Source organism: Schistocerca americana, chromosome 1, assembly GCF_021461395.2.
Source record: "Schistocerca americana isolate TAMUIC-IGC-003095 chromosome 1, iqSchAmer2.1, whole genome shotgun sequence".
In the NCBI taxonomy this organism is placed as follows: Eukaryota; Metazoa; Arthropoda; class Insecta; order Orthoptera; family Acrididae; genus Schistocerca; species Schistocerca americana.
The window spans coordinates 363,256,413-363,270,788 of record NC_060119.1 but is presented as its reverse complement, the minus strand read 5'-3'; the positions used below and the strand labels follow the sequence as shown (position 1 = coordinate 363,270,788).

Genomic DNA, 14,376 nt, shown 5'->3' with positions numbered 1-14,376 from the left:
CCTTTAGCAATTTGTTGAGTTAGAAAGATGCCTATCAACAGCTTTTTTCAATTATCGAAAAAGCTACAACAGCTTCCATTCCAAGGAAAAAAGGAGTCATCGTTTTGAAGCAACGGCCCCCTGTTTGGTGGACACCAGAATGCTCTGTAACTACATGATAGCGAAAACTCGCGTACAGTACGTTTCGGAAACAGCAGACAGTGTAGGACTTCCTTGCATCTCAGAAAATAGTTGAGAGAGTTTGACGACTCTTAAGACATTAAAAAGAACAACTGGAAAACTTTTTGTGAATCTTTAGCTAACATTGTTAGTCTTATTGATATATGGAAAAAATCGAAGTTCTTTAGACACAAGAACTCGACTAATCTTCAGACATTAACTGATACCTGTCTAGAAGACTCTGTGAGTTTAATAGCGCCAGTTTTTGCAGTCGAGCAGCCATTTTGTCCCCCAGAACACAGGGATCTTGGTCATCCTCTCGTGGTACAAGTTTCGTGCGGAGAAATGATGAGGAGTATTAAGAGAGCAGCAAATTTTACACTTGGCAAGGAGGGCATCCACTATCATATGATACAGAATCTGCCTGATATAGTACTCTGAAAACGGTTACAGATATTTAACCAACTTTGGATGAATGATGCACTACTAGAAGACTAGACAAATCAAGTTGTGATATCTATACTGAAACCACATAAAGATGAAGAGCAGGTCACGTCATGTAGACTTATTTCTCTTTCTTCCTGCATCAGCAAAACCTTAGAGCGCATGGTCAAACATTGCATGGAATGGTGGTTGGAGTCAAGTCAGTATGGGTTTCGAAAAGACAAGGGAACAATGATAATTTAAATATTTTAACCTCTGACATCTATGACGCAGCTATGCAGAAAGAGAAAGTCACATGTGTCTTTCTCGAATTTGTTAGTGCATATTGTAATGTACATCTGTGCTGCTACGAAAGTTGTAAACCGCTGGAACTCCGCCACAGCAGGCAATTAGCACTTTCCTCACTGAAAGACGCATCTGGCTTTGCTCCCGGAATAAATTAATTGGACCATGTCTCCTCACAACAGGTTTTCCACAAGGAGCAATCCTTAGTCCCATACTCTCTGCGCTCTATACTGCCGAGTTGGAGAGACTTATTCCTCCTCCAGTAAAAATTTACCAGCATGCGGACGATATTTCTGTGTGTCGATTAACAGTCTGGATTGGGCAGTGTATGATCTGTCACAGGTGACGATGGATGTACTGGATCAAACTTTCTACACTCATTGGTTGCAGATATCTCCGAAAAAATCGGTACTTGCACCTTTTATGAATCGCATTTTACCAGGATGTTTGCGCAGTGTTGACTTTCTGCTCATAAAGTAATAAACAAATCACAGGCTAGATTTCTTGACGTTCTCTTTGATTCTAGAATGAGTTGGAGACTTCGTAGTCAAACTGTTGTCACTACGTGCTAAATACCATTGGACCTCATCAGCTCAGTAACAAGGGAATGGTGGTGGGGGCTCACCCTAACATTCTACTTGCCTTATATCGTGTGGTGATACACTCCTGTACAGTTTACGACTGCATAATTTACCACAATGCTGCTAGAAAGTACCCCGCACTGCTGGGTAAACTACAGTACAAAAGTCTACACTCCTGAACACAGAGCTATGCTTTTCTCCCCCACTAACACTTTTTTCCTGTAAGCAGCATAACGCCATTTCATCTACGCAGGACGCTGCTGTGTGGTCTATATGTGTTATAATGAATGGCAGACACGAGGCATGTTCAGAAAGTCAGTGTACTGTGACCATAACGGGCTGTGGCTTTTTGGTTTCTTAGGTTCTGCAACACTGAGTGGTAAAGAAGGTTCCCCTCACCAGAGAAAGTATCGCAGAAACACGGTAGTACGTAAATCCACATTGTTGTATCAAGTTGTGTGAAAGATATCGGTAAGAAATCCCGCAGAGTGGGAGCCACGTGCTATGACCCGCTTTCTACTCGCAGAAGGAACAACACTTACAGAAAAACGGTTTACAGCGAAAGTGTTATGAACAGAACGAGTATGCTTACGTGTTGTAGGGAGTTGAGAAGAGTCAGAATAAAAGTTCATGACGAATAAAGGTGGAGGATGACTTTCCACTTTGACTGATGAGTTGGCGCCGCAAAAAATTGAGAAAACTGTTTGTGAAGATCGCTGATTGGCACTGGTGAAATTTCTACGATGTTGAACCACTCTCCAGAGCTCTTGCATACGAGACACTCACGAAAACGCCGGGACACCGGAAACTACGCGCAAAATTGGTCCCGAAACAACTGATAAAGCAGCACAAAAGAAATTGGGTCAATAGCGTCCACGAGTTTCTTGAGAGACTTGAATTGGAAGGTGAGCACTTTCCTAACTCTATTGTGGCTGGAGATGAAACGTGGGTGGCTCTGCTACGCTAACTTCCTCGTACTTCCTATCCACTAATCGCGAAGTGTGAAATTCTTTTTCACATAGGAAAATATAGGCATCCAAGAAAAACGCCGTTTCATCTCTATGAACGGCACATACACAGAAAACATCTGCAAACTAAAATTCGCCGCACTGAAGACCTTCCAGTGTTCCATTATGACTATCTTGACCCTTCTCAGTACGTTCCTGTAGCATATGTAGAATGTCACGGCAACAGAAAAAGATAGGGGCAATTTCACCTACCTCATACCTCGAGGAGTGGGCAATCTACACTCAAATTTATGCCGATGGCTCAAAAATGGATGTGAAACATTATACGGGATGTGCTTTTTTCTATCCACAAACTACTGAAGAAAGAAAGTTCCAACTACCAGGCGATGCTTCTATATTTCTCGTTGAAACATTCGCTATTCTGTAGGCAATAAAATTCATATGCTCTCTATAAACCTCCAAAGCACTAGTATTTACTGACGCGCAAAGCGTCCTAAAATCTATTTGCTACCGGAAAAGGAACAAAGGAACTTGTATATGTACCCTAGACATAGTAGATAACTATTATCAAGCAAAAAAGACTGGTCATGTTGTAGAATTGGTTTGGATCAAATCACGTTCTGGCATCCAATGACAAAGCAAACTAACTAACAAAAGATGCGATTAGTAACGGAAGACCTATGAACATCAAACTCCCATACACAGACTACTTTTTGCAAATCAAACGACAAGCGCTTCTTTCGTGGCAAGTGGTATGCACTGATGGTGAACAAACTAAGGGATGAAAGCTATGCCAGTATACAGCCAAACATGGCAAGACAGTTATGGTTTGTGAAGTTCGAACTCTCATGAAAAATAATATCACTTATTGTGCGGCGTCTTAATCATGGATCTTTATCCGCCCACTTACATCGGATCGGAGCATTGTGGGCACCTCATTGTCAACGTGATGGCGCCACAATTTGTGATGTCAATCACATTCTCTTTCAATGCAAGCGTTATGAGACCGGCGGTGTCAACTTTTGCAGGAGCGCTCGAGACTTGGTCCCTGCCAAGTTTATAACTAAAGACGATATAAAAATCTACAAAGAGTGATGATTGTCGATCTTACTACGGAGACTGATTTACCATCTTTCACACAAACACGTTGTTTACTGTCAGTTGTATCCAGTATGCTCATGGACTGAGTATTATTATTGTATTCTGTACACACATTTATGAATGTCTCCTCTCCGCAGTGTATCAGATCACGGTTGTATGTCTGTTACCCTGCTCTGTCATTTTGTTTAAATTATTGTGGCTAGAAGCCAAAATAAATCAATAAAAGCAACCAATTCTCTGGTAGACACAACAGGCAGGTGCATCCCATAGCGAGCGATAAATGGATAACGCTTTGGTCTGTCGAGAAAATCAAAGATCTTAATAGTTGAGTATTGAGCGCACTGGTAGTGACGGAGCACACTTTGGACAATAATGTGTAAACATTGTGTTAACTGACATCATGTAGTGCTGATAAATACCAACATTTTCCGAAAAATACACGCCTAGACGTTTGTGCCGAGAAGAATGATACGCACATCTCAAAATTACCGTTATATTAGAAAAAAGTCTATTGACTAGTACCACGGAAGAACACCAAAATGCGCAGGAAAGTCACTAATTTTGTACTAGAAATTGAAGTGCACGCTGTAAGTTAGTAAAGATCTTACTCTCATATTGTAAGTTGCATAGATACTGCAATTTGCCGTTTTGTGTATCTTGTATGTTACCTCGTGTTTAGTACAAACGTGACAAAATGTATAAGTCAAAGAAAAAAAATAAAAGATTTAATTTTAGAAAGTATGATGTTACCTTCGCGACGGAAGTTCCATTCCTCCAGTTTCCCCGATTCCTAAATGAATTGTGCTTAAGTCAGTTGCCCCCTATTGTAACATCAGCTGGAAGCCACCACGGTTAACGAATACTTTAAGTGGAATGAAGAGTGAATATCTCCGGCATCGTCATCAGTTATTGGTCAATTCTGACCCATTACATACGTAAATAGTGTACTGAACACAGAACAAAACAAAGTTGAGACAGGGTGGTGAAACAAGCCGAAATTTGTAAATTACAGTCAAAAGCAACAAACAGTGCCATTTAAGTTGTTGAAAGTATCCGTAATTCGCTATACATAAGCACTGTTTTATAACAGTATCCGTAATTCGGTACACAAAAGCAATGTTTTACAATTAAAGAATTCTTTTACTGAGCAACGGCATTGCTCCATCAGAAATAACTAATATTTGAACGAATTTTTATGTCGCTTCTGTTATATAAATCATTAGGTAGACTAATGAATAATGTAACTGCTATGCCTGAAATACTTTACTGACACTATGTTGTTCTAGATTGAGACATTACAGCTGTTTCTTACTTTGTGGCTACCGTAGTCATGTTTATTTTGTCATAAGGCCCCAGTTAAGTTTAAGAGATGCCAGTATAAGTGGAGGCTTGGCAGGCTCATTTTCAGCTGGGCGAAATGTCTACAAGTTTCTTTAAGCTGCAGATAGTCGTGATAGCTTTTCTCCGTATCCTAAAGAGATTTTGCTGGGGCTGAGTTTCCACAGATGGGCATGTATTGAAGTAATGAGTGAAAGTATTCATAATATGACTGAATCACTGTTGACCTGTTGTACGTTGGCTTAGGACACAAAGAGCATAACTAGCCTTTGAGAGCCTTGTTTCAAGGGCTTTCACAAGATAGTCCCATTTTAAATTGTTTTGTGGTTCTATTCCTAGAATGTTTAACATCAGGTACAGAGTGTAAGACATGATATTGTATCACATTTTTGTGTTAGTGGGCAAGAGTAGAAATTAATGAAAAGTTTCTGCTAGGGTCGAGGCCCCAGTTATGGCCACATTAAGGGCAATTCGAGATACGTCACATTTTTAGTATAGGAAGAAAGTATACGAATTACTTCAAAAAAATTGTATCTATTGCTTCAAAGTCTACACATTACAACCATGTAAAAACAAATATTCTAAGTTGTATAACAAAAGCAGAAAAAAATATTGAAAAATAAATGGCGCATTTCCCCAGTTTTGGCCATGTTAACCCTACTTATAGCTAGTTGTGTCCCCACTTATGGCCACTTCATATTATAATAAAACTATGGCTAAAATAATTGTCAATCCATGTGCCAGAAAGTAATTTGTGCTTTATACAAGTATATAAGACAACAAACATACATCAAATAGGTAAAAGGTACAGAAACTGAATGAACAGAAAAAAAATCATTAGGCGAAGTATTGTCCCAGTAATTACTTAAATCAACTTCCAGACAAGTTTATTTCTCATGAGTATCAATGGAACCAGGGAACTTTGTTTTTAATGAACGTCCTTCTTGCATCAAGACTGGATCTAGCAGTTTCCCTATAATACCTTCATCCGTTATAATCGAAACATCATTTTCAATGTATTCGAAACAAGTTTTCTGAACATTAGAACTTTTTAGGCACTGAATTTCATATTCAGAGTCGGAAAGCACTTTCAAAATTACAGATACATACTTAAAAATTGCAGGTCTTGTTCTTCTATTTCCTGTTAAACTAAATTATACCAAAATAAAGTCCCCTACTTTCAATTTCTCACTCGAAGGTAGTTTCACATTTTCTGGTATTTCATCTTCATCTCCTTCTACGTAGTCATCTAAACTGCTTCCACTGTCCGTCCATTCTTCTTCCTCAGAAGAACTTGTTGGCCTATCACTTAACTCTTGTCTGTTTCTTGTTTTCCCCTTTTTTACATGAGATAATGCCAAGTGCTGTTCTTTGGACTTTAACTCCTTCATAGCTTTTCTCTTCCTTTTTTCCTGCTCCTTCTCCTGCTTTTCTTTTTCCTTCAGTTCATGATATTCCACCCACTTGTCACTAGTCACAACAGTGGGTGTATGTTCTTTCTTTCTCTTTGTGCCTCATTGTTTGGGTTCTGGCCAAGTGATGACACTTTCAAAAACTGTTGCTAATGATTTTGGTGGTGTCACTTGGATACGCACTGAAGATGGACTATGGTTGGATGTTGGAGTATCTGAATTATGTGAAATACTATTGGGGGTTGTTGATATATCTTCCTGAATTCTGTAAAATGCTGCTGCGTGTTGAAGATATGTCAGTATTATCAACATTTTGAATGGATGAAGGATTAAGTCTGTCTGTGTTTTGTGAAAGATCCTCTGTTTGATTATCTTCGGAGGGAGGCGCTAAGCTATCTGTCAGAATGTCATCAGTGTTACCACTAGCACAATGCATTTCAACCTCATCAGCTATTTTTCTTCAGAACTTGAAAAGTAATAATGCTTCTTGATTTCCTTCCCACTCATGATTCCTTCTCTTGGTTGCTCTGAACTCATCTAGAAGGACAGGATCAATTTGCTTTTCTATATATGAGAAATGTCTCTGAAGTTCCTCATTTGTCCGAACTGTGGTTGAGGCTGGTATACTATGAACAACTATCTTGCTGTAATCTACATTGTTCACATTAAATGGAAACAGACCAGTTGCCCTGAAACCAGCACAAATATTTGCCACCATTTTAGGTTATGTAATAATTTGTGACAGAACAGAAGGTACATCAGATTTTGAAATTTCAGTGCCATTATTTCAAAACGCCATTTTTGAACAATCTTCTTCCACATTTTTTTCATAGGTCCAAAGACAGCTACATCTAATGGTTGCAAGATGTGTGTAGAATTGGGATGGAGAGTAACTAGAATGATCTTATTTTCCCTACAATATCTGCTCAAATGAAGTGTCAAATGAGAGCAGTGTCCATCTAAAAATATTACTACAGGCCGGGGAATTTCAGCTTCTTTCAAGAACGGATCAAATACATTTGTTATATACTCAAAAAAACTTTCACCTGTCATCCACCCATTTTCTGTTTTTCCAGTGCCCCAGTTTTGAGGAGCTGCTTTCATCAATGATGCTGGAATCCTTGCATATTTGAACAGCGTTAAGGGAGGAGCAAATTTTCCAGCAGCATTCACTGCAAACAATGTAGTAACGTTATCTTTGTCAGAGTTACATGACTCATCATAAACATGATGTCCATGAGAACCTACGATTAATTCCCCTTTAGGAGCCAGAAAAAAAAGAAGTTTCATCCATATTAAAAATTCTATTTGGGGCATTTGACACATCAATATAATTTAAAGTGATGGATACTTCGTGAAACCAGTTTCTTATTTTCTCTTCTGTAACAGAACCTCTAGCCCTATTGACATATTCTGCATGTTTTGTGACAGAACCTTGTGTCTCTTAAGAAATCCATTATACCACTTTTTTCCAGGTTGATTATTAGTAAATGTAGCCTTACAACTTTCCATATCTGCACTCTCAATAAGTTTTTGCACAGATGCACAGAGATTTTCTTTAGTAACTAGAAATCCCATGCTAGAACAGTCCAAAACCCAGTCCACCAATTTTTTTTCAATTTGTTCTCCTAAGACAGAATGTGGACCACAGTGCCCTGTAGATTCTTTTGGAGATACACCAGAAATTTTGTTTCTTAATGTTGTCCTTGGAACTTTGTACAACTTGCTTGTAGTAGCAACCTTCATTCCTTCATCAATAGCCTTTAGAGCATCTTTAACTTTGCTGGGAGGGTACTGAAACTTCTTATTCTTTGGTTGACTCATTTTTCCTATAAATAATGCACAAAGATGGAGTTAAAGAATGTTGCATATTTGAATAATGCCTATTGCATATTTTGTATCTTACAAGCAGAGGTAAATTAGTATGATATGCCAAGACATTACTAACAATGAGGTATATATTGACATAAAAATACCAAAAATATTTTAATAAGCCTATTTAAATAAAATTAGCCTAGCTTAGTGTAGGACAGAACACTAATATTCATGTTTTTGTATCAGTTTTTAGAAGTGGCCAAAACAGGATACATATATATCTCCACTTACGGCCACATGCATGGCCATAACATGGAACCAGGGCTAAATATGGATCTGTTAATGGCCACATACTTTTGATAACATGTTTTTAGGCTGAGCGATATAAAACTTAAAAGAAATTAAAATATAATGTCTTATCTTACCTCTGAACAGATTAAGTTTCTTCTGATGTTTTATTTAAACATGTAAAATACAAAAAAACAGTCATGTGTTGCTTAAAGAAAACTTCTGTAAAACCCAGCTTCTGCAACACTGATCATTTAAAAAAATGGTGTTTCCAAATAGAAACAGACAAAAGAATGATTATGTAGACAAATGAATAGAGCCTTTCACAAAGTTTATAATAATCTGTAGTAGAACTGGCTGGTATTCCAGAGAAGCTTAAAAATTAACCTTTGACATCAAGGTGGCCATAAGTGGGCTAGTGGCCAAAACTAGAGCCTTCATCCTATATGATCTTATTTTGTCAAAAACAGCCAGTAATCAGACACTGAAGCATCTGCTGCTGATTCCATAAATATCTTTCAGCAGCTGTAATTAAAATAGGGGCCTAATGGTTTCATCTGCAAATGCTTCTTTTTTTTTTTTTTTTTTTTTTTTTTTTTTTTTTTTTTTTTTTTTTTTTTTTTTGCTTTAATAAAGTCGTTTACATCAGCAGTATAAAGAAGGAAGAATAAAGACCCCCTCTACATAGCCCTCTGGTGCTCCATACTTAATCAGTGATTTACTGAATAAATGTGATGTAATAATGAAACTTTCTTTGCCATCAAGCTTTGATATCACTTTTCTACTTGTGTTCTACATTGTATCTTATCCACTGATTTGTGATCTCTTTGACACCATTTTGGGCAAACTCGCAATAATAATAATAATAATTATTATTATTATTACTACTACTACTAACTGTATCCGGTCATGCATTGCTGTATCTCAATATGGGTAAATGGAAAAGAAAAAGTTTCTAATATGCACGGGAATTGGATATAGCTTCTAATCTCCCTATCACCTGCCCCCCCCCCCTCCCCCGCTCCTCCAATCTCTGTCCATCCCAGTCTCCTCATCTTCCTATTGAGTCATCAACAGGCACACTAAAAAGTAAAAACTTTGCTAGCTTAGCCTATTGAAGGATTTGCCCAAGACCTAGGAAAGCTTTCATTCTGTTTTTGTGTCCACCCTTCTGCTATTTGGTGAGTGATCTTCTGTACTCTTAAATTATTTACATTCTACCAGCACTTTCCTTACGATATATGTTTTAATGAACTGTTTCATCTCCTTGGACAATGTATTATTTATATTTATTTTTATTTTAAATTTCGACCCCTTGTAGAAAATGCAGTAAAATCATTAGATGACTGTCAGCCGAAGAACCCGACACAGAAGCCAATAGGCAGTTTGTCAAAAAGTGGCCACGAAAGGCTTAACAATTTTGTATTAAGCATTTTGTTTGTGTTTTTCATAAATATAAGTCCAAATTGGCTCTCCTTCTGTGATCATGTGCAAAATTGTTGGTGAGAGATGTAATAATTTTTTTCTTTATGTGCACATACGTACATCATATATTAATCCTTGTTACTTCATCTATTGGGTAGAAGGAGTTATCATTCAGAAATTCTTTTAATTTGCTTTTCAATGTTGGTTTTCTATCTGTCAGACTTTTAATACTACTTGGCAAATGACCAAAGATTTTTGTGGCAGAAAAATTCACCCCTTTCTGTGCCAAAGTGAGATTTATTCCAGAATAGTGAAGATCATCCTTTCTTCTAGTGTTGTAGCTATACACTTTGCTGTTATTTTTAAATTGGGATGGGTTATTAATGACAAATTTCATAAGTGAATATATGTATTGCGAAGGTACTGTAAATATCCTGAGTTCCTTAAATAAATGTCTGCAAGATTATCTTGGGTAGGCTCCACCTATTATTCTGATTACACGCTTTTGTGCAATGAATACTGTCTCTCTTAATGATGAATTGCCCCAAAATATGATGCCATAGGAAAGCACCCAGAAATTTTGAGTATTCTGCGTTAGCAACAGACTTCTGTTCATAGCCTATATTTATAAATGGTGTTATGCCATTTACTGCACAGAATTGTATAAACTGTGTTTTCTCAAAATTTAGTGAGAGTCCATTTGCAGAGAAACACTTAATAATTTTCTGAAAGACCTTATTTGCAATTTCCTCAGCTGATTCTTGCTTTTTGGATGTGGTTATTATACTCGTGTCATCAGCAAAAAGAACTAGCTTTGCATCTTCGTGAATATAGAGTGGCAAGTCATTAATATATATTAAGAACACTAAGGGACCCAAGACTGAACCCTGTGGGACACAATTCTTGATACCTCCCCAGTTAGAAGACTCTGCTGGTTTTTGCAGACTATCTATACTGTTAATTTCAACCTTCTGCATTCTTCCAGTTAAGTATGAATTAAATCATTTGTGCACTGTTCCGCTCATACCACAATATTTAAGCTTATCTAGAAAATTTTCATGATCCACACAATCAAAAGCCTTTGAGAGATCACAAAATATCTCAATGGGTGATATTTGGTTATTCAATCCATTTAATATTTGATCAGTGAAAGCATATATAACATTTTCTGTTGAAGAGCGTTTCTGAAAAGCAAATTGACATTTTGTTAGTACTTCATTTTTACCAATATGTGATACTACTCTTGAATACATTACTTTTTCAAGAATTTTGGATAAAGCTGTCAGAAGTGAGATTGGACAGTAGTTGTTAGCATCAGATCTATCCCCTTTTTTTGTGCAATTGTTTAACAATAGCATATTTCAGTCTATCTGGAAAAATGCCCCATTTCAGTAAACTACTACATATGTGGCTGAGAACCGTACTTATTTGTTGGGAACAAGCTTTCAGTACTCTGTTGGAAATGCAGTCGATTCCATATGAGCTTTTACTTTTAAGTGACTTTATTATTTTCCTAATTTCAGTAGGAGAAGTGGGTTGAATTTCAATTTTACAATTTGCATGGGTACTGCCTCTTCCATATACTGCCTTGCATTTTCTAATGAATAGCTGGATTTTATTTTCTCTGCAACACTTAAAAAATGATTATTAAAAAATTTTCTACTTCTGACTTTTTGTTAACAAACTTTTCATTGTGTTTGCTAGAAATAACAGTATTCCTGTGCTCTCAGTTGTCGTGTTTCCCTCGGACTTTTTAATAACTTTTCTTAATACAGTGCAGTAGTTTTTATAATGTTTCAGGATTTCAGCATCAGCACTACTCCTAGCTATAAGACACATTTCCCTTTTCTGTGTACAAGATATTTTCATCCCTTTAGTAAGCCATGGCTTTTTACATGGTTTCTTACAATTATATTTCACTGTTTTCTTAGGGAAACTGTTTTCAAATATACTCACAAAAGTATCACAAAATACGTTAAATTTTAAACTAGCATCATGTTCCCTGTACACCTCATCCAAGCCTAACTGTTTCAAGCTTTCCCTAAAATTTTGAATTGTTAAATCATTAATTGAATGCACTAATTTGGAGGACTGTTTTGCATTACTATATGGAGCTATATCATATACTGTAAGTAGCTGTGCATCATGATCAGACAGACCATTTTTAACAGGAAAAGTTTTTATTTGAATAAATTTATCTTGGTCTGTGAAAACATGATCTAGCAGAAATTACAATTAAATCAATACCATTAGCTGCTGATGGGCGTTGATATTATATATCAATGCCCGTCAGCAGCTAATGGTATTGATTTAATTGTAATTTCATTCTAGAGAGCTGCATGGTCACCAATGGCATCTGTTCTTTTGGATATGTCCGAAAGAACAGATGCCATCTTCGTATTATCTAAAAGTGTGCTGCTTTCCTGTACCACCCAAGTAGAAAAATCAATAACTGATGTCAAATTGAAAGAACCAAGTAATACAAGATCAAGCTTTCTATCGGACTCTTTCAGAAAACCTACGTTGAAATCCTCACAAACAATAATTTGCTTTCCTCTGTCTGACAGATAGCACAACAAGGAATCCAAGCTTTTCAAAAATAGTTGAAAATTTCCCAATGGGGACCTATACAAGGCTACAGTTATAAAAGCGCCATTATTCAGTTGAAGCTCACATGCACATGCTTCTGTATGTTCCTCTACACAAAATTTTTTAGGTTTCAAATTTTTCACATTATGACAGATTTTAACATATATGGCAACTCCTCGCTCTATAATGTCTCTACTTACATTTGCCGAAACCTTATATCCACCTACATATACAATTTCCATACCTGTGTCTATATGATGCACAACAGATTGATACACAGAATCAGTTGGTGCCATAAGTATATCCAGTTTTTTGATTAATTTATGAGTGAAAGTAACAACTCACTGAATACTGGAAGCATTGTCATTGGCAAGCACACAAGAAAGACAAAATATTTGTCTGTTGACAGAGCTGGAGGAGGCCAATGGAGTTGGTGTATTTGTTGCAGTAGACAAGAAACTCAAATCCACCGAGATAGAAATTGAAGCTGGAGCTGCGTGGGGGAATGTTTGGACAAGACTCAGTATCAGAGGTGGATGTAAAATAGTAATAGAATCCTCCTGTTGCCCACCAGACTCGCCTCCACATGTAACAGAGAACTTCATTTTGCTTCTATGTAAGTTCCTCAATCACAAGAATCAGTTGAGACGTAAATCATCCAGCAATAGCTGAGAGCATTACAGTTTTGTTAGTGATCGGCTTGACAATACATCCTGTGAAACATTATGAAGTGTTTCTCAGTAAACTATCTAGAACAGATAGTTTGGAGCACTACTCATAATGGAAATATATTAGATCTAATGCCAACAAATGGACATAACATCTTTGAGGTAGTCCACATCAAAACTGGTACAAGGGACCATGACACAGTTCTGGCAACATGATTACCAGTGTACAGAGGATAACTAAAACAAATAGAAAGCTATGTATGTTCATTGGGATCAAACAATGTAAAATCCATGGTGGAATAACAACAATATTGTGAAAAGGACAGATTTGTACTTGTCATGTAGAGGAGACATCAAGTCACACACAGGCACAACAAAAAGAGTGCTGTACATTTAAGCTTTCAGCCAAAAGTTCCCCTCCTAAAGTAGAAAACACATGTTCCATAGACAGTGGTCATGTGTGTGTGGGTTGTGGTTGCATGATTGTGTGTGTGTTTTCTACTTTTAAGATGTCCTTTTGGCCAAAAGTTCAAATTTATAGCAGTCTTTTGTTATATGTTCAGTAAACTAGATAAAACAGCAGTAGTGATATATGTAACTGAGAAATTAGAAACTTTCAGTACAGGACAGGAGCTTGTAGAGGAACTATGGCCCGGGTTTAGAAGAATAGTTGGCCATGCACTAGAAATATTTATCCAAAAGAACAGTTCATAATGAGAGGGACGCTACAGTCACTGAAAAAAAAAAAAAAAAAACTTCTAAAGAAACAGGGACAACAGCATAATATATGTGTAAAACAAAGCATGAATAGAGAGATGCTAATTAAATGTGTGTGGCTGTCAAGAGAGCAGTGTGAGGAGCCTTTAATTACTACTGTAGGAAAATATTGTCAAATACTTTTTTACAGAACCCACAGAAATTCTGGTCATATGTAAAGGCTTTTAGTGGTACCAAAGTTAGGTAACCAGTCACTCATGAATAAGACAGGAACTGAGATGGAGGGAATCAAAGCAAAACCTGAAATTGGTGGTTCTGCTTTCAAATGTCCCTTTACAAAGGAAAATCCAGGAAAAGTGTGCCAGTTTAGTCCTTGTACAACTGAAATAATAATAATAATAATTTCATTGTCTTTAAGCCATTACAGCAATAGACAAAGTCATACACATAATACAATTCAGTACATGCTATAAAAGAACAGAACTATTATTAACTTTACAGTTTAATATCACAGGTAATGAAATCCTTTATATTGTAGAAATGGCTTACAACTAACCAGTCATAAAGTGTTTGTATTGTTGCACTG

General features: G+C 36.9%; 1 protein-coding gene across 6 annotated transcripts in view; it reads left to right on the top strand.

Annotated features, from left to right (window-relative positions):
- The first annotated feature begins 3,875 nt into the window (after window positions 1–3,875).
- Window positions 3,876–14,376, top strand: part of LOC124622748 (spermatogenesis-associated protein 6) — a 192,299-nt gene continuing 181,798 nt past the window's right edge. For all 6 annotated transcript variants that reach the window (XM_047148578.1, XM_047148563.1, XM_047148548.1 and 3 more), the window contains exon 1: window positions 3,876–4,125. In XM_047148578.1, the coding sequence (XP_047004534.1) occupies window positions 4,078–4,125 (48 nt within the window). In that variant the 5' untranslated portion in view covers window positions 3,876–4,077. The remainder of the gene's footprint in view (window positions 4,126–14,376) is intronic.